Here is a 25,654-nt window from a genome sequence, read left to right as displayed (position 1 = left end):
GATAAACACCTTCAGCAAAGTGGCAGGGTATAAAATTAACTCAAATAAATCAGTAGCCTTCCTCTACACAAAAGAGAAACAAGCTGAGAAAGAAATTAGGGAAACAGCACCCTTCATAATAGTCCCAAATACTATAAAATACCTTGGTGTGACTTTAACCAAGCAAGTGAAAGATCTGTATGATAAGAACTTCAAGCCTCTGAAGGAAGAAATTGAAGAAGACCTCAGAAGATGGAAAGATCTCCCATGCTCATGGATTTGCAGGATTAATATAGTAAAAATGGCCATTTTACCAAAAGCGATCTACAAATTCAATGCAATCCCCATCAAAATACCAATCCAATTCTTCAAAGAGTTAGACAGAACAATTTGCAAATTCATCTGGAATAACAAAAAACCCAGGATAGCTAAAACTATTCTCAACAATAAAAGGACTTCAGGGGGAATCACTATCCCTGAACTCAAGCAATATTACAGAGCAATAGTGATAAAAACTGCATGGTATTGGTACAGAGACAGGTAGACCAATGGAATAGAATTGAAGACCCAGAAATGAACCCACACACCTATGGTCACTTGATTTTTCACAAAGGAGCCAAAACCATCCAATGGAAAAAAGATAGCATTTTCAGCAAATGGTGCTGGTTCAACTGGAGGTCAACATGTAGAAGAATGCAGATCGATCCATGCTTATCACCCTGTACAAAGCTTAAGTCCAAGTGGATCAAGGACCTCCACATCAAACCAGATATACTCAAACTAATAGAAGAAAAACTGGGGAAGCAACTCGAACACATGGGCACTGGAGAAAATTTCCTGAACAAAACACCAATGGCTTATGCTCTAAGATCAAGAATCGACAAATGGGATCTTGTAAAATTACAAAGCTTCTGTAAGGCAAAGGACACTGTTGTTAGGACAAAATGGCAACCAACAGACTGGGAAAAGATCTTTACCAATCCTACAACAGATAGAGGCCTTATATCCAAAATATACAAAGAACTCAAGAAGTTAGACCGCAGTGAGACAAATAACCCTATTAAAAATGAGGTTCAGAGCTAAACAAAGAATTCACAGCTGAGGAATGCCAAGTGGCTGAGAAGCACCTAAAGAATTGTTCAACATCTGTGATGCTTGCAGGGACCCTCATAAGATTTGAAGTCTTGGAGAGGTAACAGCACACATCGAAGATGATATGGCTCCTATACTCCATATGAAACTGTAGATATAATACAGATTATTATTTCATGAATTTAAAACCACTAGTTTCAGCCTAAAACCTTCTGGACTGGCAGCCATTGGGGATCAGAGAAGTTTACCATCTTACCACCAACAGCACAGGTGGTTGAAGTGCTCAAGATTTAGGTTATTGAAGATGACAATGTTCATTTGGTTAGGCATAAAGTTATGCACAAACCTTAACTGTTTCTAATGAAGTCCAAATTGTCCTAGAATAGATTATGTTCATATAGTACATAAAATGAATTTCAGAGAGCAGTTAGTGAAAACTTATCAAACAATGTTACATACCACATTCAAGGTTTTGCATTGATAGTTTGTAGTTATTGTCACCAAAATCAGCTGGAACAAGATATTCAACCCAAGATTGGCAAAGAAATACAAAATGCTTAAAGGCTGACTATAGGAATTTTAAATGTGCAAGGAAAAGGGATTCAATATGCTGTGTTCATATGATAAGCAAAAGAAATATTTTGCTAGTTAACAAAGTTAACAGATTTCTAGCCTTGAATTCTATAACATTGTGTTGACTTTTTTGCATATATGTTTCTGCCTTGTAATTTTCTGTTATTTCTATTTGTAAACCTTTAAAAACTTCTGTTATATTTAATATCAGAGACATCTATCCTGAAGTCATTTTACTGTTTAGAAAATGTTCCCAACACTGAAATCCTTTTCTATTTTTAACAAACTTTATTTTTGTTCTATGTGTATGAGTGTCTTGCCTGTATGCACCACATGTATGCCTGTATGCCTTGTGCCCACTGAGGCCAGAAGAAGGTGTCATATCACCTTGAACTTGAGTTACGTGTATTGTGAGCCTCCATGTAGGTACTGGAAACTGAGCCCAGGTCCTCTACAAGTGCAGCAAGTGCTCTTAACTGCTGAGCCTTTTCTTCAGCCACAACCTGTTCTAAAGTATTACAGATAGCTCTTCAGTCCTTTACTCCCACTACCCTACCTATGTTTCAAAACACTTCAATAGTTTTTACTGATTCACCAACTGTTGTGACACTCTAGCTAAGTAGAATTCATGTTTCACTTCCTTTTCACTGTTTTGATCATTTATAGCATCTCATAACTAGTTTCTAACTAGTTTAGGGGTATTGGTTCCATTTTGGGAGGAAACAAAGTTTTCTGGAAATTTCAAGATAGCTAGCTTCCTGGGGAACTTATTTTTAAATCCAAATCTTGAACCACATTCCCTCCCTGCCCATGAATATTTTCATCTTTTTATTTTTTCATTGTCCTTTCCATGTCTAGTACCATTGTAGTTATAGACATCTGCATTTTTGGAAGAGGTTTGACAAATTATGTTTCTGTTTAATGTTAAAGAAGTGCCGATGTATAAAACTTGAAAACGCAGATGTTGAAGAAGTAATAGGAATCTGGGTTTAATAAAAGTAATAATAATAACAGTGATAATAATAATAATAATAATAATAATATTCTTTAATTTTTTTTACAGTCCAGTCGTTATCCACCTCCTGGTCTATCTTCTGACTGTTCTTTATCCCATACCTCCTCCCCCATCTCCAAGAGGATGTCCCACCTCCCACCCCTACCCCAGCAGACCTCCTCACTCCCTCCAGCTTCCAAGGTTAAGTGCATCTTTTCTCACTGAGCCCAGGCCACGCAGTCCTTTGCTTTTTATGTGTCAGGGTGGAGGTGGTGGTGGTGCTCTCATCAGCTGGTGTATGCTGCCTGTGGGAGACCCCTGTGGTTGAATTAGAGAAAAGCTGGAAGAAGCTGAGGAGGAGGGCGACCCCATCAGAAGACTAGCAGTCTCAACTAACCTGGACCCCTGAGATTTCTCAGTGGAATCTGTTTAATATTTTCTAGCCCAATTGTTTTCTAAGCAGATGAGTCAAAAAAAAAAAAAACCCACAAAACTAAAAATAACCCAATGTGAAAGAATTACAACTTCTTTTTTTATTGGATATTTTTAATTTACATTTCAAATGTTATTCCCTTTCCTGGTTTCCCAGCCATATAATGCCCTATCCCATGCCCCTCCCCTTCTCCTTTGAGGGTATTCCCCCTCCCCATCCCAGGGGTGCACTTGGGGGTCCAACCTTGGCAGGACCAAGGCTTCTCCCATTGGTGCCCAACAAGACCCAACAGCTACATATGCAGCTGGAGCCATGGGTCAGTCCATGTGTAGTCTTTGAGTAGTGGTTTAGTCCCTGGGAACTCTGGTTGGTTGGTACTGTTGTTTTTATGGGGTTGCAAGTCCCTTCAGCTCCTTCAATCCTTTCTCAAACTCCTCCAACAGGAGTCCTGTTCTCAGATCAATGATTTGCTGCTTGCATTCACATCTGTATTTGTCATGCTCTGGCAGAGTCTCTCAGGAGACAGCTATATCAGGCTCCTGTCAGCATGCACTTCTTGGCCTCATCAATATTATCTAGTTTTGGTGGCTGTATATAAATGGGCTGTATACCCAGGTGGGGTAGGCTGACAAAAAATTAGGGAAATGACAACCTTCACAGTAGTCACAAATAACATAACATACCTCATTGAGACTCTAACCAAGCAAGTGAAAGATCTGTATGACAAGAATTTCTAGTCTCTAAAGAAAGAAATTGAAGATCTCAGAAGTTGGAAAGACCTCCCATGCTCATGGATTGGCAGGATTAATAGAGTAAAAATGGCTATTTTGCCTAAAGCAGTCTATAGATTCAATGCAATCCCCATCAGAATTCCAACTCAGTTCTTCATAGAGTTAGAAAGAGTAATTTGCAAATTCATCTGGAATAACAAAAAACCCAGGATAGTGAAAACTATACTCAACAATAAAAGAACTTCTTTGAGAATCATCATCCCTGATCTCCAGCAGTATTACAGAGTTATAGTGATAAAAAACTATATCATATTGCTACAGAGATGGGCAGGTAGATCCGTGGAATAGAACTGAAGACCCAGAAAGGAACCCACACACCTATGGTCACTTGATCTTTCACAAAGGAGCTAAAACCATCCAATGGAAGAAAGATAGCATTTTCAACAAATGGTGCTGATTCAACTGGAGGTCAGCATGTAGAAGAATGCAGATCGATCCATGCTTATCACCCTGTACAAAACTTAAGTCCAAGTGGATCAAGGACCTCCACATCAAACCAGATACACTCAAACTAATAGAAGAAAAACTAGGGAAGCATCTGGAACACATGGGCACTGGGGAAAATTTCCTGAACAAAACACCAATGGCTTATGCTCTAAGATCAAGAATCAACAAACATTTGGACCTCATAAAACTGTGAAGGTTCTGTAAGAATTACAACTTCCAAGCGGCATCTTTCTGTTATTTAAGACATGGTAGAGCTTTCTTCTACTTCGTATATAAAACTCTTTCCACATTACTCTCCTTTATCAGCCGTGCCAGCCAAGAACTCATATGTAACTGCTCCAGCAACCTTTTCAGATATATTGGTAGTCATGTGTGTGATCTCAGAACACAGACATGATATTACAGTTAGTAATGGTGGATTCATTTCATATACATTGTTTACAGTTCTATTACCAACTCCCTGTTTCTGGGCCAACATCCCGTTAACCCCCCCCCTCCCCTTCTTTATGGGTGTTCCCCTCCCCATCCTCCCCCCATTGCCGCCCTCCCCCCAACAATCACGTTCACTGGGGGTTCAGTCTTAGCAGGACCCAGGGCTTCCCCTTCCACTGGTGCTCTTACTAGGATATTCATTGCTACCTATGAGGTCAGAGTCCAGGGTCAGTCCATGTATAGTCTTTAGGTAGTGGCTTAGTCCCTGGAAGCTCTGGTTGCTTGGCATTGTTGTACCTATGGGGTCTCGAGCCCCTTCAAGATCTTCCAGTTCTTTCTCTGATTCCTTCAACGGGGGTCCTATTCTCAGTTCAGTGGTTTGCTGCTGGCATTCGCCTCTATATTTGCTGTATTCTGACTGTGCCTCTCAGGAGCGATCTACATCCGGCTCCTGTCGGTCTGCACTTCTTTGCTTCATCCACCTTGTCTAATTGGGTGGCTGTATATGTATGGGCCACGGCAGGCTCTGAATGGGTGTTCCTTCAGTCTCTGTTTTAATCTTTGCCTCTCCCTTCCCTGCCAAGGGTATCCTTGTTCCCCTTTTAAAGAAGGAGTGAAGCATTCACATTTTGATTATCTGTCTTGAGTTTCATGTGTTCTGTGCATCTATGGTAATTCAAGCATTTGGGCTAATAGCCACTTATCAATGAGTGCATACCATGTGCGTTTTTCTGTGATTGGGTTAGATCACTCAGGATGATATTTTCCAGTTCCAAACATTTGCCTATGAATTTCATAAAGGCATTGTTTTTGATAGTTGAGAAATATTCCATTGTGTAGATGTACCACATTTTCTGTATCCATTCCTCTGTTGAAGGGCATCTGGGTTCTTTCCAGTTTCTGGCTATTATAAATAAGGCTGCGATGAACATAGTGGAGCTCGTATCTTTTTTATATGTTGGGGCATCTTTTGGGTATATGCCCAAGAGAGATATAGCTGGGTCCTCAGGTAGTTCAATGTCCAATTTTCTGAGGAACCTCCAGACTGATTTCCAGAATGGTTGTACCAGTCTGCAATCCCACCAACAATGGAGGAGTGTTCCTCTTTCTCCACATCCTCACCAGCATTTGCTGTCACCTGAGTTTTTGATCTTAGCCATTCTCACTGGTGTGAGGTGAAATCTCAGGGTTGTTTTGACTTGCATTTCCCTTATGACTAAGGATATTGAACATTTCTTTAGGTGTTTCTCAGCCATTCGGCATTCCTCAGCGGTGAATTCTTTGTTTAGCTTTGAACCCCATTTTTTAATAGGGTTATTTGTCTCCCTGCGGTCTAACTTCTTGAATTCTTTGTATATTTTGGATATAAGCCCTCTATCTGTTGTAGGATTGGTAAAGATCTTTTCCCAATCTGTTGGTTGCCGTTTTGTCCTAACAACAGTGTCCTTTGCCTTACAGAAGCTTTGTAATTTTACAAGATCCCATTTGTCGATTCTTGATCTTAGAGCATAAGCCATTGGTGTTTTGTTCAGGAAATTTTCTCCTGTGCCCATGTGTTCGAGTTGCTTCCCCAGTTTTTCTTCTATTAGTTTGAGTATATCTGGTTTGATGTGGAGGTCCTTGATCCACTTGGACTTAAGTTTTGTACAGGGTGATAAGCATGGATCGATCTGCATTCTTCTACATGCTGACCTCCAGTTGAACCAGCACCATTTGCTGAAAATGCTATCTTTTTTTCCATTGGATGGTTTTGGCTCCTTTGTGAAAAATCAAGTGACCATAGGTGTGTGGGTTCATTTCTGGGTCTTCAATTCTATTCCATTGGTCTATCCATCTGTCTCTGTACCAATACCATGCAGTTTTTATCACTATTGCTCTGTAATACTGCTTGAGTTCAGGAATAGTGATTCCCCCAGAAGTCCTTTATTGTTGAGGATAGTTTTAGCTATCCTGGGTTTTTTGTTATTCCAGATGAATTTGCAAATTGTTCTAACTCTTTGAAGAATTGGATTGGTATTTTGATGGGGATTGCATTGAATTTGTAGATCGCTTTTGGTAAAATGGCCATTTTTACTATATTAATCCTGCAAATCCATGAGCATGGGAGATCTTTCCATCTTCTGAGGTCTTCTTCAATTTCTTCCTTCAGAGGCTTGAAGTTCTTATTGTACAGATCTTTTACTTGCTTGGTTAAAGTCACACCGAGGTACTTTATATTATTTGGGACTATTATGAAGGGGGTTGTGCCGCGGTCGGCAATCTTGGAGGTTCCAAGGATCCGCGGGGGGACCCCTGTTGAGGACACGCGTGGAGCGGAGACGGGATGGCGAACAGAGACACAGACACAGAGAGAGTGTGGTCAGCTGTTGCAACTTTACTGAGAGAGCATCAGACATTTATACACAATTTTCATTGCATAACAATCTTGGACCATGGCCAAGAACATTTGATTTTTCTGCAAAAAGGTATAGCTTGCTTTTTTTTTTTCAGACGAGCCGCAGTCAGCCAGCCTAGTCTAGTTTTCGTTTGTCACATCAAGGAGGAAGTTTCAGGGGACCGCAAGTCTGGCATATCTTACGCCATCAAGTCTGTGTACCTAGTTCTATCGCTCTAGTTAACCCTTTTGATCCCATCTTCGCTAGTCCTGTAGATGCACATCCAAGGCTTGGGGCAATAATATTGCATGCCTGATCCCTGTCTAAAGTATCTGATGATCTGTGACCTTACCTCCCATTTCTCTTCTTCTGAGAGCACACACCAAGGAGGACGGGCTCTTGCCAATCTTTCTGACCAAGGCAGTGACAAATACCTGACCCTATATCCATCCTTAGTAACCCACCTATCAAAATTCAAATCATATTCTCCAGTATATGGTAATGGAGCATCCATTGGTCGATGCACATATGGTCCCCTGTAAGTACCTGGTTGCCACTACCTGTTTCTATCCTCTGTAAAATATTCATAATACCCAAAGCTCAAGGAATCATTTCTCAACAGTTCTACCAACACCCTAATAGAAGAAGCATCACTATCCTTATAAGTATAATTCTTTGTTAAATCTTTGATTTCCTTATCTATAAGAGAAGACATAATCTGCAACCTTGGAGTCCCTGTCATCAGAGGCTCTGTCTGCTGTAAAGAGGAAGCAGGAAAGCTTGTGGTATTAGTGATCAAAAATAGATCAGGGCCTTCTGTCCTATTATTAAAGGAAGTCTCTGTCTTGCCAAGATCATATTCAGAATCAAACAAAAAAAATAAAAAAATAACTGCTGACAACGATCTTTCCCATGACCCAGATGCCCATCAGCCCAGAGCCAAGTTTGCAGCAGGGGGCAAGTCCAGGTGCACATCTTCTTGGAGTCCACCACTCGCAAGCAGGGGGCTTAACCACGTGTGGTGCGAACCCTCGAACCGGCTCCCACTCAGGCGTCATGTCTGCCCCGGAGCTCGATTATCTCTGCTGCAGGCGTGAAGGGTTGTTTCCCTAATTTCCTTCTCAGCTTGTTTCTCTTTTGTGTAGAGGAAGGCTACTGATTTATTTGAGTTAATTTTATACCCAGCCACTTTGCTGAAGTTGTTTATCAGCTTTAGTAGTTCTCTGGTGGAACTTTTGGGATCACTTAAATATAGTATCCTATCATCTGCCAACAGTGATATTTTGACTTCTTCCTTTCCAAAATTTGTTGTCTGATTGCTCTGGCTAGGACTTTGAGAACTATATTGAATGAGTATGGAGAGAGTGGGCATCCTTGTCTAGTCCCTGATTTTAGTGGAATTGCTTCAATTTTCTCTCCTTTTAGTTTAATGTTAGTTACTGGCTTGCTGTATATGGCTTTTACTGTTTAGGTATGGACCTTGAATTCCTGTTCTTTCCAGGACTTTTATCATGAATTGGTGTTGAATTTTGTCAAATGCTTTCTCAGCATAAAGTGAAATGATCGTGTGGTTTTTATCTTTCAGTTTGTTTATATAGTGTTTTAAGTTGATGGTTTTCCATATATTAAACCATCCCGGCATACCTGGGATGAAGCATTCTTGTTCATGATGGATGGTTGTTTTGATGTGTTCTTGGATTCGGTTTGCAACACTTTTATTGAGTATTTTTATGTCAATATTCATAAGGGACATTTGTCTGAAATTCTCTTTCTTTGTTGGGTCTTTGCGTGGTTTAGGTATAAGAGTAATTGTGGCTTCATAGAAGGAATTCGGTAGTGATCCATCTGTTTCAATTTTGTGGAATAGTTTGGATAGTATTGGTATGAGGTCTTCTATGAAGGTCTGATAGAATTCTGCAGTAAACCCGTCTGGACCTGGGCTCCTTTTGGTTGGGAGATTTTTAATAACTGCTTCTATTTCCTTAGGAGTTATGGGGTTGTTTAAATGGTTTATCTGTTCCTGATTTAACTTCGGTACCTGGTATCTGTCTAGGAAATTGTCCATTTCCTGCAGATTTTCAAGTTTTGTTGAATATAGGCTTTTGTAGTAGGATCTGATGATTTTTTGAATTTCCTCTGAATCTGTAGTTATGTCTCCCTTTTCCTTTCTGATTTTGTTAATTTGGACACACTCTCTATGCCCTCTGGCTAAGAATTTATCTATCTTATTGATTTTCTCAAAGAACCAGCTTTTGGTTCTGTTGATTCTTTGTATAGTCCTTTTTGTTTCTACTTGGTTGATTTAAGCTCTGAGTTTGATTATTTCCTGCCTTCTACTCCGCCTGGGTGTATTTGCTTTTTGTTCTAGAGCTTTTAGGTGTGCTGTCAATCTGCTGACATATGCCCTCTCCTGTTTCTTTCTGCAGACACTCAGAGCTATGAGTTTTCTTCTTAGCACAGCTTTCATTGTGTCCCATAAGTTTGGTTATTTTGTGTTGTTGTAAAAATATAAAAATAAAAATGGTATCGGTGTCTTTTACCTGCTAGGTCTGTACTGCAGTGCCCAGATATCTGCTAGATTATCTTGGTGAAAACACAGCCCAGCCGCACACTTTCCTACACTCAAACCCTCACATAAAACAACACACAACACAATAATCTTAGATCCAATTGTTAAGATATAATTGCCCACTTAAACATACAAAGCCCAGTACCATCCATCCCTTGAGAACATTAATAACAACCTGTAAATACACAGAGCAACATCTTAACATCACCTGCCATGGCTTCTCCCCTTTCTCCATCTCCCCTCTCCTCCTCTCTCCTCTAGTCTCCTCCTCTTCCTTCAAACTTCTCTCCCGCCCATCCTTCCTTCTCCTCCAATGACAGGCCTCCTTCTATCCTGTACCTGCCTCACCTGTGACATCATCCTACAATTTTGTACTTTCATTTTCATTAAATTCTAAGAAGTTTTTGATTTCTTTCTTTATTTCTTCCTTGACCAGGTTATCATTGAGTAGAGCATTCTTCAACTTCATGTATATGTGTGCGTTCTTTCCTTGTTGTTGTGGAAGACCAGCCTTAGCCCGTGATGGTCTGATAGAATGTATGGAATTATTTCTATCTTTCTGTATAGAAAGGCCTCTAGTGAGGCCTGTTCTGTGACCGAGTATATGGTCAGTTTTGGAGAAAGTATCATAATGTGGTGAGAAGAATGTATATTCTTTTGTTTTAGGATAGAATGTTCTATAAATATCTGTTAAGTCCATTTGGTTCATAATTTCTGTTAGTCTACCTATGTCTCTGTTCAATTTCTGTTTCCATGATATGTCCATTGATGAGAGTGGGGTACTATAATCTCCTACTATTATTGTGTGAGGTACAATGTGTGCTTTTCGCTTTATTAATGTTTCTTTTATGTATGTAGGTGCCCTTGTATTTGGAGCATATATATTTAGGATTGAGCGTTCATCTTGGTGGATTTTTCCTTTGATGAATATGAAGTGTCCTTCCTTTTCTTTTTTGATGACTTTTGGTTGAAAATCCATTTTATTCGGTATTAGAATGAGTACTCCACCTTGCTTCCTCAGACCATTTGCTTGGAAGGTTGTTTTCCAGCCTTTTAGTCTGAGGTAGTGTCTGTCTTTGTCTCTGAGATGTGTTTCCTGTAGGCAGCAAAATGCTGTGTCCTCATTGCGTATCCAGTTTATTAATCTATGTCTTTTTATAGGGGAATTGAGTCCATTGCTGTTGACAGATATTAAGGAATAATGATTGTTGCTTCCTGTTATTTTCGTATCTGGAAGTCAGATTATGTTTGTGTGCTTCTCTTCTCTTTGTTTTGTTGCAAAAAGATTAGTTTCTTGCTCTTTCTAGGGTGTAGCTTGCCTCCTTGTGTTGTGCTTTTCCATTTATTATCCTTTGTAGGCCTGGATTTGTAGAAAGATCTTGTGTAAATTTGGTTTTGTCATGGAATATCTTGGTTTCTCCATCTATGTTAATTGAGAGTTTTGCTGGGTACAGTAACCTTGTCTCGAATTTGTGTTCTCTTAGGGTCTGTATGACATCTGTCCAGGATCTTCTGGCTTTCATAGTCTCTGGTGAGAAGTCTGGTGTAATTCTGATAGGTCTGCCTTTATATGTTACTTGACCTTTTTCCCTTACTGCTTTTAATATTCTTTCTTTGTTTGGTGCATTTGGTGTTTGACTATTATGTGAAGGAAGGAGTTTCTTTTCTGGTCCAATCTATTTGGAGTTCTGTAGGCTTCTTGTATATTTATGGACATCTCTTTCTTTAGGTTAGGGAAGTTTTCTTCTGTGATTTTGTTGAAGATATTTACTGGTCCTTTGAGTTGGGAGTCTTTACTGTCTATATTATCCTTAGGTTTGATCTTCTCATTGAGTCCTGGATTTCCTGTATGTTTTGTGCCAGTAGCCTTTTTGTTTTACATTATCTTCGAGAGTTGTGTCCTATGTTTTCTATGGAATCTTCTGAGATTCTCTCTTCTATCTCTTGTATTCTGTTGGTGATACTCGCATCTGTGACTTCTGATCTCTTCCCTAGGTTTTCTATCTCCAGAGTTGTCTCCCTTTGTGCTTTCTTTCCTATTTCTCTTTCCATTTTTAACTCCTGGACGTTTTTGTTCATTTCCTTCTCCTGTGTTCTTGTTTTTTTCTTTTTCCAATAGTTCTTTAAGGGATTTTTGTGTTTCCTCTTTAAGGGCTTCTAATTGTTTACTTGTGTTGTCCTGTATTTCCTTAAGGGAGTTATTTATGACCTTCTTCAAGTCCTCCATCATTATGATAAAATGTGATTTTAAATCTAGATCTTACTTTTCTGGTGTGTTTGGATATTCAGTGCTTGCTTTGGTAGGAGAATTGGGCTCTGATGATGCCATGTAGTCTTGGTTAATGTTGCTTATTTTCCTGTGCTTGCCTCTTGCTATCAGATTGTCTCTGGTGTTACCTTGTTCTGCTGTTTCTGACAGTGGCTTGACCGTCCTATAGGCCTGTGTGTCAGTAGTGCTCTAGACCTGTTTTCCTATTTTCTTTCAGCCAATTACGGGAACAGAGTGTTCTGCTCTCAGGTGTGTAGTTGTTCCTGTCAGCTCACTTTCAGCTGTCTCTGTGGGCCGGAACCAGAAGGGCCTACCCCTATTTCTCCTAAGTCCTTGTGGGCAAGGGGCCCAGATGGTGTTAGGCGTTTTCCTCTAGAATCAGAAATGTGGGCGGAGAGTAGTCTCCTCTGGTTTCCCAGGAGTTTCTGCCCCTCTGAAGGTCTAGCTCTCCCTCCCATGGGATTTGGGTGCAGGAAGCTGTTTGACTGGTTCAGTCTGGATCCGTGCACAGTCTGGACTGCTGGCCCTGTTATACTTTTAACCACTGAGTCTTTTATCCAGCTCTGATTTCACTTCTTAAAAACTCATTTACTTGTATTGATATCCCTGAGAGGTCTGCTCTTTTCTGAAGGCAATGAAGGGACAGTGCATTTAAGGGAGAGGGTCGGTGGGGAAAATTAGATGTTGTGATCTGGATGTATTATATGAGAAAAGAGTAAAAAGAAAAAAGAACCCAACTCATTATACTAAAAAATAGGATGAGATCGAATTTCCCCCTTTCAAAATGTTTCTACAGCTAGTAAAAAACCCTCAATTTTATAAAATAGTTCATAAAAATATTCTGGATTGTGTAAGAAGGGGAACAAGGACAAAGTAGACATGGATAGTCCAAATTCACTTTCTTTTTGGAGTTCAATGGAGTCTGAAATCTCATGCTTTCCAATCTCTCCATTTTCTACAGGCAAATCTGCTTTAGTTGGTTGGTTAGCCACCTCAGCCTGTTTACTCTTTGCTCCCCTCTTCCCTTGTTTGCATGTTTTTGGTCTGATGCTTTATCCTTTCTTGTGGTCTCTTTTGACTTCATTAGTGTTTGCTAGGTGTGTTTTTTTTCCTGACAACCTTGTCTACACTTGTTTTTCTTGCTTAGAGCTGACTTTCCTTTTGGGCCTCAGATTAGGAATTGGGAAGCCACGTGGTGCTGAAGTTGATCATAGAGCTGTGCTGCCTGGCCTCTTTCTTCTTCTGTGCCCCATAGTTTTTTTAAATATAAACATTTAGTAATGTAAATTTTTCTCTCACTGTTGCTTAACCATCATTATACAGATTTAATATGCTATATTTTCATTTATTGCTTTTTAAATTTCCTTTAAGAATTTACCATAGATTCTATGAAAATATTTCAAGTTTCAAGTACTTGGAAATTTTTTATCTTTCTGTTATTGATTTCAAGTTTGGCATTATAATCAGAAGATATGAAATGATCTCATTTTCATAATGTCTTACAATCCCAGGTATTGTCTGTCTTGTAAAATGTTCAGTGGGCTTTTGAAAAAAACATATATCCCAATGATGCACCCTCCAGCTCTGGCATAAAGGAGGGTGAGATAGGGTTATCAGTTCAAGGCTAGTTTCAGCTATTAGGATTTGAGGCAAGCATGGGCTAATCTGTGAAGGTCTGTCTCAGAAAAACTAACAAACAAAAATTAGTGCTTTGCTAGAGTAGCTGAATATTTATAAACCCATTTTCTGTTAGTACTGTAAACCTTTTTACAAATTCTACCTTAAATACATGTTTTAAACTTTTTGAAACCTCTCATGTTTTCTGTTCTACTGGGTCACCTTTTCTTAATCTTTTATGAAACAAAGAGCATTTCTTAAAGCTTATTTTGTTTGTGTTTGTTTTTTTTCTGTTTCTGTTGATTCTGTGTACATTTCTTCAGTATATTCAGATCATATTTGGAAATAACAAAGAATATTTGGAGAAGTCACCAATGTTATTTCTCATGTTGTTCTATAAATGATCTACCATTTCTGTCTACCTTTTAGAAGTTCTTTGTTCTTGCTGTGTTGTGTCACCATCATTCCCCACCCTATCTTGGTCTCTTTTTGAACTCAGTTATTTCTGTTGACTATTTTCTTTTTTTCAGATTTATTTTTATTTTATGTGTGGATGTTTTGCTTGCATATATCTCTGTATACCACATGTACGCAGTGCCTGAGGAGGCAGAAGAGGAAATAGATTCCATGAAACTGGTGTTAGAGTCACTTGTTAGCTACCCTGTGAATACTGGGAACTAAAGTTGGGTCCTCTTGAAGTGTTTTTACCTTCTCCATCTCTGTCTCTTTTCCTCTCTTTTTGTCATCCCCTTTCTTTCTGTTTTGGTTTTTCTCTGTGTATGTAGCTCTGGCTGTCCTGGAACTTGCTATGTAGATAAGGCCACAGATCTCCCTGCCTCTGCTTCTTTAGTTCTAGGATTAAAGGCATTGCATTCGCCACCACACCTAGCTGTGAACATGAACTTTGAAGTCAGGTAGACTGGGTCTAACTTGTAATCACTAATATTCTGTTTCTGCAGACATAAAATGAAAACACAAAAATTATTAATATATAGGTGAAAGTTTTTGTGCAAATTATACAACATGTCTAGGTGCTTTTGTATAATACATGGGTCCTTATATAAGGCAATTATTTCTTATCTGGAATGGTTGAAATCAGTAATGTTTTGAATTTTGTGTTTTTTTTTTTTCAGATTTGGACCACTTTCATTTACCTGAAGAGGTAGGTATCTTAGGGGTGGGATCTAAATCTATAATCGAATTTCTTATACATTTCATCCCTACATTACATCTTAACTTGAAGGTAATTTATACAGTATTTTTGGTAATCCTATATTGATGGTGATTCTTTTTTTATTTAAAGATTTATTTATTTTATTCATATAAGTGCACTGTAGCTGTTACACCAGGAGAGGGCATCAGATCTCATTACAGATGGTTGTGAGCCACCATGTGGTTGCTGGGAATTGAACTCAGGACCTCTGGAAGAACAGTCAGTGCTCTTAACCTCTGAACCATCTCTCCAGCCCTTGACAGTGATTCTTAGCACTCACATGTAAAATTTTGCATCTCTGTATCATGTCAGTGTTCAAAAAGTTTTCAATTTTATTGAATTTGGGACATTAAGATTTGAATATCTGCTGTTATGGCATCTATTTTCATTGTCCCAGTTTCAGGCTAAGTCTTGAATAAATATCATCTCATTTTAATTTTCACAACCACTTCAGATGGCTTTGACTTTTAAAAGTGAAACAGAAGAAATGTTTTTGTACTGACACCTAAATATTGGCAGAGCTAAAATTTAAATTTCTATTAATCTTAGTTCGAATCTCACATACTTCCTCATATTTCCCTTTGATTAATAAGCAGAATCAATGTTTCTATGACTTTGTCTACTATACTGTACTGTTCAGTAGGTTAAACTATACTTTGGCACTACTATAAAATGTTTAGTTGCAAATTCGTATTATTTTGACAATGTCTTTTTGGGTATCTTAGAATATCTTCTGATCCTAGAAGAGCCTGTTAAGTCTGCAGACTTCAACAGAATCAGAGAATCTCGACAGAACAGAATTACCAACAAGAGAGCCCAGGGATAGCATTAACATGTTGGTTACTAAAGATCTAACTCAGCCATGGAGACATGCCAAGGCCTATGAGGTGAGGGGAAAAGAAGGGTGACCCAGGGGGTAGGAATTTTTTATTCTGAACTTCTGAGCCTTATAGAAAAACGTAATTTGCTGCACATGTTTTTCAACCCTGATATGGTTTTCACAACTATTTGAAGTTACAGTCCTAGCTCTAGTAGGCTCTACATGAAGGTATATCCAAATCTTTTAACAGAACACTTTATTATTTTAAATGTATGGGTATTTCACCTGCGTACCATAGGCACACAGTGCTCACAGAGACCAGAAGAGGGCATCAGATCTCCTGAAACTGGAGTTACTGCTTGTGAGCTGCCATGTGGATGCTGGAAATCACACCCATGTCCTTTGGAAGTTAGGCAGATTTTCTTAATCATTTCTCTAACCCCTACCCCATCCCTTTAATTTTGCTTTTAAATTTTGAAATAGAGTCTTGCTAAGTTACTGGGACTGGCCTTGGACTAGTAACCAATTTGCGTCAGCCTTCTGGGACTATAGGTATATGTCAGCATGTCTACCATTTTTCTATTTCTTTAGTTTTCCTTCCAATTAATTGAAAAGTACATTATTTTCTAAATCTTCTATGTACATCATTAATGCTATTGCAATTTTTGTTTAAATAACTAAAATTTTAGAACATCCCCATAAGTATACCACTGTTTATATTTTGCAGTTTCAGTGATACAGTATCATCACTTGGAAGTATTAGTAATAGTTTAATTTTTTTTTAGAAAGGGTCTTACTGTACTGCTTTGGAACTCACTCTGTGGACTAGGCTGGCCTGGAACTCACAAAAATCTGCCTGCCTCTGCCTCATGAGTGCTAGGATTAAAGGTGTAGGTTAACCTGCTTGGCTAATAGTTTAATTTTAAATTTAATGTTTTAGTAATATTATAGACAAAAAGTTCCAAAAGTTTGAAAAGTACAAATCTACATAGTCAAAATTCTCCTGTCCATCTTTCTCCTATATGTTCAGCTTTTAGATTCCTAGTTTCTTCTGTTTTATGTTTTTGGTTTTGTTTTTTTTTTTTTTTTTTTTTGGTTCTTTTTTTTCGGAGCTGGGGACCGAACCCAGGGCCTTGTGCTTCCTAGGTAAGCGCTCTACCACTGAGCTAAATCCCCAGCCCCTTTGGTTTTGTTTTTTAGAGGCTCACTAGATAGTCTAGGCTAGCTTCAAATTTACTAATGTAGTATAAGTTGGCATTGAATCCATAATAATTTTATCTCAGGCTTCTGAATGCTGGAATTATGAGTATATGCCACTACATTTGGCATATGAAAATACTTGTTTATGTTTCCTCATATACAAGTACATGCCTTCTTAAGTATTATATATGGTTAGGTGAGTAGGTTATAAGCTAAATATGTTTTTAAAACAGATTTTCTTATGAATATACATATTTCTGTAACAGAAATAAGTGTACAGCTGAGTGATTTGTATCTTTAGGAAGAGTCCACAGTTCACTTTCCTGAAATGCCCTACTCTCAAAGTTTACTACTTTGATCTTTGTGGTATTATAAGAAATGATTCACAGTTTACAGAGTGGGAGATGATATAATCACAGGAGACTTATACCCTGATTATATAATGAACAACTAAACAGTAAGAAAAAGTAGACTGAGCACTAGACAGGGGCCTTAAATGAAGATAGTAACAAAGAAAGTTTTTCAAATGTCTAATAGTTGCCTTAGGCAGTACTCAGTCTCAGTTGCCAAGAAAAGTGTAGATTTAAACCACATTATAATACCAACATCCCATCCTGAATGGCGTATGCCAAGAAGCCTGACAAGTACCATGACAAATGGTAGGATGTGAAGCATCATGGGTATCATGCTGCAAATTGGAGCAGGTTGGAAAACATTTTAGCCTCACTCATCAAGTGAATGTAGACTATATAAGGAAACAATTCTGTTTGACTAATGTGCCTAGGATGCATGCATGCATCAGTGAACACTGCAGTATTAACTTGTTATAGCCAGTATGTGAAAATTATGATAATGTCTGTCAATGATGGAGCATAATATCGAGTAACAGAGGACAGGTCTAAAGAATGAATCGTGCTTGTTTTAGTTTTTATAAACAAAACCATGCTGAACAGTGGCAAAACTGGAAAGCAAAGTGAGGAAATCCTCCCTGAGATAGGATGAAAGTTTCCATGAGTATTGATGAGAGGTGCAAGGAGACACTGAAGGCTTATACGCAAGGAGCTGGTAATGTTCTGTTTCTAGTTTTGGTGGGAATTAGATGAAATATTTCCCTTGAATAATTAGCTAAGCTGAATTTTTACATTTTATTTTTGCATGAATTTTCTGTTTCATGATAGTCTGTTGAAAAGGGAAAAATATAACCTCTAATTTTATGGAATAGAGTTGCTCATGTATTTATTATAAATGGCAGCTATAGATTTTTTTCAAATGCATTGCTACAAAACTTCCCATCTGCGATTGTAGCTGTATGGTAAAGCATACTTGGTATGCTTGTTAGTCTTATGTCAACTAGACAGAAGATATAGTTATCAGAAAGGAAGGAACCTCAACTGAGAAAATGCTTCCATAAGTTATAGCTATGAGGTATTTTCAGTTTTTTAAAAATTATTTTTATTTTTAAAATTTATTTATTCTTTTCCCATATATTATACCCTAACCATAGTTTCTCTTCCTTTTATTCCTCCCAGTCCCTACCCCCACCTCCCCTCTTCCCTAAATCCACTCCTCCTCTGTTTTCCTTCAGAAAGGGAAGCCTCCTAAGGATATCAATTGAGCATGGCATTACAAATTAAAGTAAGATGAGCCATATATCCTCATATCAAGGCTGAAAGAGGCAACCCAGTAGGTGAGACAGGACCCCAAAAGCAGGCCAAAGAGAGTGGAGGATTTTTTAAAATTAGTGATAGATGGAAGGAGGGCTCAGCCCCATTGTGGGTTGTCCCATTCCTGGGTTGGGCAAGCCATGGGGAGCAAGCCAGAAAGCAACACCCATCTGTGGTCTCTGCATCAGCTCCTGTCTCCAGGTTCCTGCTTGTTTGAGTTACTGCTCTGACTTTCTTCAATGATGAACAGTGATGTGGAAGTGTATGCCAAGTGAAATCTTTCCTCCACCCTTGTCTTTTGGTCACTGTGTTTTGTCATAGCAATAGAAACCCTAACTAAAGATACTTGGTATGTGTAAGGACCTGGATTTAATATTTAATCCAAAGCTTCAAGCAAGCAAGCAAGCAAGCAAGCAAGCAAGCAAGCAAGCAAGCAAGCAAGCCAAACAAAAAGAAAAAAAAAACAAATCAAAACAAAAAACCCTATAGCTTTTAACATGTTTTTCTTCAGCAATTAATATTGGTGATAGATGTTAGTAAATGACTTCCTTAATTCCTTTTAAATTCTAAATCGTATCCATTATGTGGCTATATTTAAGTAGAGAAATGAATCATGAATTAATAGGAATTTAAGGGATTCTCAGTTTTTTGCAATTTCATACAACACAGAGGGAAATGCCTTTTACACACATCAGTTAGCACAAGGAAGAGAGGAAGAGTTTGTTTAAGGAGATCTGCCTTTCTCTGTTTCTCTGTGTGTCACTGTCTCTCTGTGGAAAAAATCTCCATAATAGGCAAAGCTTCCTTAGAATTTGTGTTCTTGCCTCTGGCTCTGAAGTGCTTAAGTTTTAGGTGTGTACTACCATGGCTGGCTCTATGTATTTATTTGTGTTACTAGAGACAGAAGCTAGGGTTTTGTGCATGCTAGACAAGTACTGTACTAATGAGTAAAATTCCCAGTCTTACTTTTTTTTGAGACAGGGTCTGAAAGACCATTAGCCTAGGTGGACCTTGAAGTCACTATAGCCCAGTCTGGCCTTGAACTTGGCATCATTCTACTTCAGCCTCCCAGGTAGGAGGATTACAGGCTTACACCCTTAGGCCCAGGTACATGTTTCTTTTGTTTTTTTTTTTAAACCTATCATGTATGAGTATTTTGCTTGTATATATGTATATCTACTATATGTTTACTTGGTACCTGCAGAAGACAGATGAAGGTGTGAGTTATCATACAGGTGCTAGGAACTGAACCTTGGTCTACAAAAATATTTTGTTAACCACAGAAGCACCTTTCTAGCACGATGCCTAGCTTTGAATATTTCTATAAATAGAATGGCCAGGAAAATGATACTTATATATTCACTATTATTGATAGGCAAAAATTACCTACAGTGTGGGTTTTATCCATTGTGTATCTGTTTTTACAGTACCCAAAATAATATAATATTTTGTTGTTCTATTTGTTTACTCTTGAAATACAGTCTTAACTACATAACCCTGGGGTCACTTAGAACTCACTAGGCTGACCTCAACATTGTCTTCCTCTTGCTTCAGTATCTGGTTGCTTGGATTATAGACCTGGCTCACCATACCTGGTTCATGTGGTCCCCCCCTCAGGTTTTTGGCCCAATCTAATTGTTTATATAACAGTACAGACTTGTTTTGTTATTCTAATTCGCCATCACACCAGTCTTTTTTCTGGTGTTTATTTTTTTCTTTATTGAATATTTTTTTATTTATTTACATTTCAAATATTATCCCCTTATCCGGTCTCCCTTTCCATTAACCCCCTATGCCATCCCCCCTCTCCCTTCTATGAGGGTGTTCCCCCACCCATACAACTACTGCTTCCCACCTCCCTGCCCTGACATTCTCCTACACTGGGGGAGTCCAGCCTTGGCAGGACCAAGGGATTCTCCTGCCATTGGTGCCCAACAATGCCATCCTCTGCTACATATGCAGCTGGAGCCATGGGTCTGTCCATGTGTACTCTTTGGGTAGTGGTTTAATCCCTGGGAGCTCTGGTTGGTTGGTATTGTTGTTCTTATGGGGTTGCAAGCCCCTTCAGCTACTTTAATTCTTTCTCTAACTCCTCCACTGGGGAGCCTGTTCTCAGTTCAATGGTTGGCTGTGAACATCTGCCTCTGCATTTGTAATGCTCTTTCAGAGACTCTCAGGAGACAGCTATATCAGGCTCCTGTCAGCATGCACTTCTTGTCTCGGTTTGGTGGCTGTATGTATATGGGCTGAATCTCCAGATGGGGCAGTCGCTGGATGACCTTTCCTTCAGTTTCTGCTACAAACTTTGTCTCTGTATTTTCTTCTATGAATGAATATTCTTGTTCCCCCTTCTAAGAAGGACTGAAGCGTCCACACTTTGGTCATCCTTCTTCTTGAGCTTCATGTGGTCTGTGGATTTTATCTTGGGTAATTTGAGCTTTTGGGCTAATATACACTTATCAGTGAGTGCGTACCATGTGTGTGTTTTTTTGTGATTGGGTTACCTCACTCAGGATGATATTTTCTAGTTCCATCCATCTGCCTATGAATTTCATGAAGTCATTGTGTAAATGTACCATATTTTCTGTATCCCTCTGTTGAGGGACAACTGGGTCCTTTACAACTTCTCGCTTTTATAAATAAAGCTGCTATGAACATAGTTTGGATGGTGATTCAGTCCCTGGGAGTTCTGGTTGGTTGGTATTGTTGTTGTTATGGGGTTACAAGCCCCTTCAGCTCCTTTCTTTCTCTAACTCCTCCATTGGGGACCCCTGGTTATATGTTGGAACATCTTTTGAGTATATGACCAGGAGTGGTATAGCTCATTCCTCGGGTCCAATTTTCTGAGGAATCCCAGACTGATTTCCAGAGTTGTTGTACCGGCTTGCAATCCCACCAACAATGGAGGAGTGTTCTCTTTCTCCACATCTTCGCCAGCATCTGTTGTTACCTGTTTTTTTATCTTAACCATTCTGACTTTTGTGGGGTAGAATCTCAGGGTTCTTTTGATTTGCATTTCCCTAATGACTAAGGATGTTGAACATTTCTTTAGGTGATTCTCAGCCATTTGAAATTCCTCACTTGAGAATTTGTTTAGCTCTGTATCCCATTTTCAGAAGGGTTATTTGAGTCTCTGGAGTCTAACTTCTTGAGTTCTTTATATATTGGATATTAGCCCTCTATTGGATTTAGGAATGATAAAAATCTTTTCCCAATCTGTTGGTTGCTGTTTTGTCCTAATGACCATGTCCTATTACCTTACAAAAGCTTTGCAATTTTATGAAGTCCCATTTGTCCATTCTTGATCTTAGAGCAGGTGTTCTGTTCAGGAAAATTTGCCCACATGTTTGAGACTCTTCCCTACTGTTTCTTCTTAGAATTGAGCTTTGTACAGGACTATAAAAGTGGATCTATTTGCATCCTTCTACATGCTGACGTCCAGTTGAACCAGCACCATTTGTTGAAAATGCGTTGTTTCCACTGGATGGTTTTTAACTCCTTTGTCATCAATCAAGTGACCTTGGGTGTGTGGGTTCATTTTTGGGTCTTCAATTCTATTTCATTGATCTACCTGCCTGTCTCTGTACCAAAACATAGTTTTGTGGTTTTTTTTTTTATCACTATTGCTTTGTAATAGAGTTTGAGGTCAGGGATGGTGATTCCCCCAGAAGTCTTTTATTGTTGAGGATAGTTTTCATTATCCTGGGATTTTTGTTATTTCAGATTTGCAAATTGCTCTTTCTAACTCTATGAAGAATTGAGTTGGAATCTTAATGGGGATTGCATTGAATCTGTAGATTGCTTTTTGCAAAATGGTCATTTTTATTATATTAATCCTGCCAAACTATGAGCATGGGAGGTCTTTCTATCTTCTGAGATCTTCTTCAATTTTTTTCTTCAGAGACTTTAAATTCTTGTCATACAGATCTTTTACTTGCTTGGTTAGAGTCCCACGAGGTATTTTATAATATTTGTGACTATGGTGAGTGGTGTTATTTCCCTATTTTCTTTCTCATCCTGTTTATCCTTTGTGTAGAGGAAGGCTACTGATTTGTTTGAGTTAATTTTATATCCAGCCACTTTTCTGAAGTTGTTTTTCAGCTGTACGAGTTCTCTGGTGGAATTTTTAGGGTGACTTATGTATACTATCATATCATCTGCACATAGTGATATTTTGACTTCTTCCTTTCCAATTTGTATCCCTGTGATCTCTTTTTGTTGTCTGATTGCTCTGGCTAGAACTTCAAGAACTATATTGAATAAGGAAGGAGAGAGTGGGCAGCCTTGTCTAGTCCCTGATTTTAGTGGGATTGCTTCAAGTTTCTCTCCATTTAGTTTAATGTTAGCGACTGGTTTGCTGTATTGCTTTTAGTATGTTTACGTATGAACCTTGAATTCCTGATCTTTCCAGGACTTTTGTCATGAAAGGGTGTTGAATTTTGTTACATGATTTCTCAACATCTAATGACATGATTGCGTGTTTTTTTTTCTTTGAGTTTGTTTATATGGTGGATTGTGTTAATATATTTCCATATATTGAACCATTCTTGTATGCCTGGGATGAAGCCTACTTGATCATGGAGAAAGTCCACTTTGATGTGTTCCTGGATTTGGTTTGTGAGAATTTTACTGAGTATTTTTGCATTAGTATTCAGAAGGGAAATTGGTCTGAAGCTTTCTTTCTTTGTTGGGTCTTTGTGTGGTTTAGGTATAAGCATAATTGTGACTTCATAGAATGCATTACGTGGTATTCCTCTGTTTCTGTTTTGTGGAATATTTTTATTTATAAATCTGATAGAATTCGACAGTAAACCCATCTTATCTGGTCCTGGGGTTTTTTTGGTTGGGAGACTTTTAATGATTGCTTCTCTTTCTTTAGGGGTTTTGGGACTGTTTAGATGGTTTATCTGATCCTTATTTACCTTTGCTACCTGGTTTCCATCTAGATAATTGTCTATTTGTTCAGGTTTTCCCATTTTGTCGAGTATAGGCTTTTGTAGTAGGAACTGATAATGTTTTTAATTTCCTTAGTTTCTGTTTTTGTCTCCCTTTTCTTTTTCTTTCTTTTTTTTTGTTTGTATTCAAACAGTTTTATTGGTGATCAGGCAGTGAACTCAAATCTAATGGAAACAAACAAGTATGTTAAATTTCTTTTTTTTTACTTTTAAAATTTGATGTGTGTGAAGGTTTTGCCTACATGTATAGGTATGCACACCACAAGCCTGTCTTTTATCCTTGGAGATCAGATGAGGATGATGGATCCTCTGAAATTGGAGTTACCAGCTGTTGTAGCCACCATTTGAAGGACCCTGGAGTCCTTCACAGGGTACACACTCTTAACAGTAGTTCTATCTCTCTAGGGCCCAAGGCATATCAACAACAAAATATACAAACTGGTACAGTGTTACAATTTGTTTCAAACACCTTTTTCTTTCCTTAGTAGTTCTAGGGATGGAAGCCAGGACCTTGCCTTTGCAGGCCAGAGCTCTGTTACTAATACCCACCACTTCCCCACCTCTGACTTTAATGTGATTCAGCTATGTGGTAAATCATTTGTTTATCTAATATGCCAGGTCTGGGAGGCACAGAAGGACCAGAGCAGTTTCCTGGTGCTCACTTGTCAGAAGATACAGTTTTGTCCTGATTTACTAAATTGTAATCATTTTAGCAGAGCAGAGGCCCTGGTGGCAACTAATGTATCAAAATATTCTGTATCCTTTACTTGAGCAGTAGCTGGGCTGATGTTTGAATCATTGTGTGGAATTGTTTTTCTTTAACTTTTTAACTCACCATTAACACAGAAGGAATGGAAAACTTTGAAGACCCCATTCCTAACCTAGGTTCTCAAGGACCCCTCAGATAAAGCTTGGAGGGGTCTTTGTCTCTGTTTTCATTTCTGCTTTTATTACTTTGTATATTGTCCCTGTGCCCTCTGGTTAGTCTGGCTAAGGGTTTATCTATCTTATAGATTTTCTCAAAGAACAGCTCCTTATTTTTTTGGGTTCTTTGTATAATTCTTTTTGTTTCTGTTTGGTTGATTTGAGCTCTGAGTTTGATTATTTCCTGACGTCTACTCCTTTTATGTTTATTTGCTTCTTTTTGTTCTAAAACGTTCATGTGTCCTGGAATTACTAGTACTTACTCTCTTTAGTTTCTTTTGGAGGCTCTCAGAGCTATCCGTTTTCCTCTTAGCATTGCCTTCATTGTGTCCCATAAGTTTGGGTATGTTGTGCCTTTATTTTCATTAAATTCTGAAAAGGCTTTAATTTCTTTCTTTCTTTCTTTCTTTCTTTCTTTCTTTCTTCCTTCCTTCCTTCCTTCCTTCCTTCCTTCCTTCCTTCCTTCCTTCCATCCTTCCATCCTTCCATCCTTCTTCCTTCCTTGACCAAGTTATCATTGAGTAGAGTATTGTTCAGCTTCCATGTATATGTGGGCCTTCTGTCCTTTTTGTTGTTATTGAAGACCAGCTTTAGTCCATGGTGATGTTATAGTATGCATGGGGTTATTTCTGTCATCTTGTATCTGTTGAAGACCGTTTTGTGACTGATTATATGCTCCATTTTGGAGAAGGTACCATGAGGTGCTGAGAAGAAGGTATATTCTTTTGTTGGATGAAATGTTCTATAAATATCTGTTAAATCCATTTGGTTCTTAACTTCTGTTAGTTTCTCTATGTCTCTGTTTAGTTTCTGTTTCCATGATCCATTGATGAGAGTGGGGTGTTGACATCTCCTACTATTTTTGTGTGTGGTGCAAAGCTTTAGTAAAGTTTCTTTTATGAATGTGGGTGTCCTTGCATTTGGAACATAGATATTCAGAATGGAGAGCTCCTCTTGGTAGATTTTTCATTTGATGAGCATGAAATGTCCTTCCTTATCTTTTTTGATTACTTTTGGTTGAAAGTTAGTTTTATTTGATATTAGAATGGCTACTCCATCTTGTTTCTTTGAACCATTTGCTTAGAATATTTTTTCCAGCCTTTTCCTTTGAGGTAGTGTCTGTCTTTGTCGCTGAGGTGTGTTTCCTGAGTGCAGCAAAAATTCTGTATCCTGTCTATGTATCTAGTCAGTTACTCTATGTCTTTTTATTTGGCAATTGAATTTGTTGATGTTAACAGATGTTAAGGCATAGTGATTGTTACTTTTTGTTATTTTTGTTGTTAGAGGTGGAATTATGTTTTTGTGTC

General features: G+C 38.5%; 1 protein-coding gene across 9 annotated transcripts in view; it reads left to right on the top strand.

Annotated features, from left to right (window-relative positions):
* Positions 1-25,654, top strand: part of Znf81L (zinc finger protein 81 like) — a 98,405-nt gene that overhangs the window by 19,392 nt on the left and 53,359 nt on the right. For 5 of the 9 annotated variants that reach the window (XM_039100627.2, XM_063280422.1, XM_063280426.1 and 2 more), the window contains 2 exons: positions 14,705-14,733; positions 15,510-15,671. In XM_039100627.2, the coding sequence (XP_038956555.1) occupies positions 15,618-15,671 (54 nt within the window). In that variant the 5' untranslated portion in view covers positions 14,705-14,733; positions 15,510-15,617. Of the gene's footprint in view, positions 1-2,707; positions 2,840-14,704; positions 14,734-15,509; positions 15,672-25,654 lie in introns of all 9 variants that reach the window. The other 4 variants (XM_039100629.2, XM_063280425.1, XM_063280424.1 and 1 more) reach the window with 2 other exon arrangements.

This window comes from Rattus norvegicus, chromosome X, assembly GCF_036323735.1.
Source record: "Rattus norvegicus strain BN/NHsdMcwi chromosome X, GRCr8, whole genome shotgun sequence".
Taxonomy (NCBI): Eukaryota; Metazoa; Chordata; class Mammalia; order Rodentia; family Muridae; genus Rattus; species Rattus norvegicus.
This window is presented reverse-complemented; position numbering and strand designations above follow the sequence as displayed.